The 2,952-nt window shown below is 47.8% G+C and overlaps 1 protein-coding gene across 1 annotated transcript; it reads right to left on the bottom strand.

The window, feature by feature from the left end:
* Window positions 1–1,004: 1,004 nt before the first annotated feature.
* V1513DRAFT_455692 (mitochondrial carrier domain-containing protein) lies at window positions 1,005–2,569 on the bottom strand. The gene is made up of 3 exons (XM_066899522.1): window positions 2,341–2,569; window positions 1,982–2,278; window positions 1,005–1,922 (listed from the first exon to the last, which is right to left on the bottom strand). Exons 1-3 carry the CDS (start codon window positions 2,381–2,383, stop codon window positions 1,309–1,311), a joined length of 954 nt encoding a protein of 317 aa, XP_066750236.1. The 5' UTR covers window positions 2,384–2,569; the 3' UTR covers window positions 1,005–1,308.
* Window positions 2,570–2,952: the final 383 nt, after the last annotated feature.

Below are 2,952 nucleotides of genomic sequence, written 5' to 3'. Positions count from 1 at the left end.
GACCAATCGTGTGGAATATCACTAAACCAAGGTGTTTGGAACACCTTGCCTTGAAAGATAACCATAGGTGGTACATTCCATCCAGAGGAATTGACCGCTTCAACAACAGTGACCCACTCACGATTCCCTGGCTGTTTCAGAAACGCCCTCCCTTCTCTTTCGGCAGAAGTGACAATCTTTGCAGTTCCTATAACACCCATTTGGAAGCCCGTTTCGTCAAAGTTGTAGATATCGTCGCCAGTAATCCCATACGAGATCGAACCATTTCGTAATAATCTCGGGATCCTCTGTCTTTGCCCGTTGATGGTCATATCTCCGGGAGTACTTTGACTTCAACTCAGGATGCCTTCTTATAAAATTGCGTACCCATTTCTCACCGACTTTGCTTGACTCTTGGGAAGAAGATTCCGCACGCTTAGTAAGAAGTAGGTCGGCCATTCTCCGCACGTCTGCTACTCTAGGAGGAAGTCCTCGCTTGTCCATTGAAAGGATCCAGTCTAGAAGCACTTCTTCTTCTCTTTGAGTGAGTTTTCGTGTCGGCGTGATAGAATCGCGTCGTGATATGCGACCTCTCAGTCGATCGTGAAGGGTAGAGTAGGGGACGTCGTACGACCGCGCCGCGCCTTTAATACTTGAAATTTTGCCGTTTTTGTATGCTTGAATTGCTAAGAGAATTCTTCCCTCCTTACTTGATCGTGTTCGGTCATGGTTGCTACGTTATAAACAGATGAAGTACGTGTCGGGTTAATAAATGAAGAGCGATCGGTTCGCTTGCCGATCAAGTTGTAACTTAACATCCGTTAACATGAGTGTATGGTACTTATGCTCTCTGAGTGTTGCTGGCGGCGATAACCGAGGCAGTTTTGTTTTGAACGTGGGGTTCGCTTCCCCGCAAAATAAAGCACTCGCTGCAAACGAGTTCAGCTTCCGGATCTGTGCAGCCTTAGGTTGGAAATTAATTGCAGGAATTTTTTTATGCAAAAGGAGTTCAGAATTCAATATGATCCATATTCCAAAAAAAATAGTATGTAATATTAAGTACTGTGACATTCAAACACAATGCTAAGACCCAATACACAGCTAGATGACAAAATGTAGCATTGAAAAACTTGATCCCAATCAATCATCGATCTAACGTCGAACATAATGACCACCCACATGCAAATTCACTGCTAAACAAAAATCATAAAAACTTTTAATGGTCTCCCGGAATACCGAATTAGGAAGTAGCAATTGTCTCTGTCTACTTTTGCTGTACATTTGAAACTCCCTGCGTAGAAAAAGTGCGACCTTGCAATCGCGTCTCACTTAGTCCTCGGCAGTGAGAACTGAATTGCCGTTCAACAATGGGACCTGCTCCAACGACCTTGACACTTGCTCGTAGACTGCAAATGTAACGGCTTGGCCAGGAGCGACACGCATGACTCGAGGAGTGATACCCTTATAAAACGCGAAGAAGCCCTCCCTTTGCATTAGGTGTTTCGATATCCGCGAAACGCGACCAAACGCAGACTCTCCCTCTATTGCTAGTTCCTTCTGCATACGAGTCTTGATCGTATCAATTGGCGCATTGGACAGAGGACCAAGCGCACCTGATATCAGGCCGATAACCATGTGCTGATATGACGGCAGCTCCTTATATTGCGGCTGAATTGACTGGAGGTACGCTTTGATTTCAGTGTAAGCCGTAAAGTTGACGGCCTGGTTGGTCGCCTGTCGAAGGGAAGTCAAGATGACGCCTCGGTACAGAGCAGAGATGCCTTCCTCACGGACGATGGTAAAAGCTGCATGGGCGGCGTTTCGGTACTTTGGAACGTCAAGGGGATCTGCCATAGAATGGTGCTGTGCTTGCAGCCTGATCTTAATGACGTCGGTGGGAGTGACGACGAGAATAGCCTCGGCAGTACCGGCAGCAGTACCAGCTAGGCAAACGACTGTCAGTGCCACGTCCCAGGAGCATTAATAAATGAAATGGGCTTACCAAAGAATATACTAGTAGGGGTTGTCTTATTGGTGGTCTTGTCAGCCAGCGCATTCTTGAAGAACTCGAAAGACGAGAATCGGATAGCCATCTTGGGAACAATTCCAGTGATGACAGCTCCCAGACCCTTATACAAGCCAAAAACGCTTTCCTTCCGGGCGATATTGACACCGGTCGCAAAGAAGCCCATTTTCCTGACTCCAGGGAGAGCTGTCCGGGTTGACAGCTGCATTCGGACTTTGATTGTGTCAAGAGGATGGCAACATAAGGCCTCGCACAAGCCAGCCGTTCCTCCCGCTGGGGTGGGTTGTTAGCAGTCGTGTGGCATATAGCTTACGTCGTCCGACAATGTAACATACCAATGAGGTTGATGGCAGGGGTCGTCTTCTTTTTTGGTGGCATGGTTAGATCTATGTGATAGTAGAAATAGAGAGTATTGATTTTTGGCAGAGTTATCACGATAGGACGTCAGAACCGCGGCGGCTGATAGGAAGACGAATGGGGGTAAGGGTGAGCAAAAGACGGGGATGGGTATCTTGGGGGCAGCAGTAGTATTTAAGGTATGACGGGGGGGACCGGGGGGGGGAGAGAAGTAGCAAGGCGCTTTCAGCTGAACAGGCAGGCACCTTTCCAACTCCCGGTGAGATTTCTGCGACAACCAGCAACCGTGAATTAGCGCGAGAGAAGATAGCGTTAACTAATACGGTTCGCGGTTTTCTGTACATTGCTTGCGAATATATTAAACCAGACGGCTATGTGGGATTGGAACCCTTTCCTCCGCCTACTTGACCGCGATTCCAAGCAGCCAAAAAGTGTCCGCTATTGCCGCTGCTACCACTCGATGTCCATTCAGGTCTTTTTTTCACACACACACTTGCCAGTTCTACGGACAATCTTGGTTTACCACGGGCGACTGTGTCCAACAAAGCTGATGACGACCAAGTTGACGATCGGCAAACCGGTAGTCACGA

Source organism: Lipomyces chichibuensis, assembly GCF_038497645.1.
Source record: "Lipomyces chichibuensis strain CBS 12929 unplaced genomic scaffold V1513scaffold_134, whole genome shotgun sequence".
Lineage (NCBI taxonomy): Eukaryota > Fungi > Ascomycota > Lipomycetes > Lipomycetales > Lipomycetaceae > Lipomyces > Lipomyces chichibuensis.
This window is presented reverse-complemented; position numbering and strand designations above follow the sequence as displayed.

What these genes read in the sequence shown, in the direction of transcription:
- V1513DRAFT_455692 (XM_066899522.1), bottom strand. Translation starts at nt 2,383, where the DNA reads ATGCCACCAAAAAAGAAGACGACCCCTGCCATCAACCTCATTG. An exon ending in CCCTGCCATCAACCTCATTG is followed by an intron (nt 2,279 to 2,340) that starts GTATGTTACATT and finishes AACCCACCCCAG; the next exon opens with CGGGAGGAACGGCTGGCTTG. An exon ending in CCCTACTAGTATATTCTTTG is followed by an intron (nt 1,923 to 1,981) that starts GTAAGCCCATTT and finishes TCGTTTGCCTAG; the next exon opens with CTGGTACTGCTGCCGGTACT.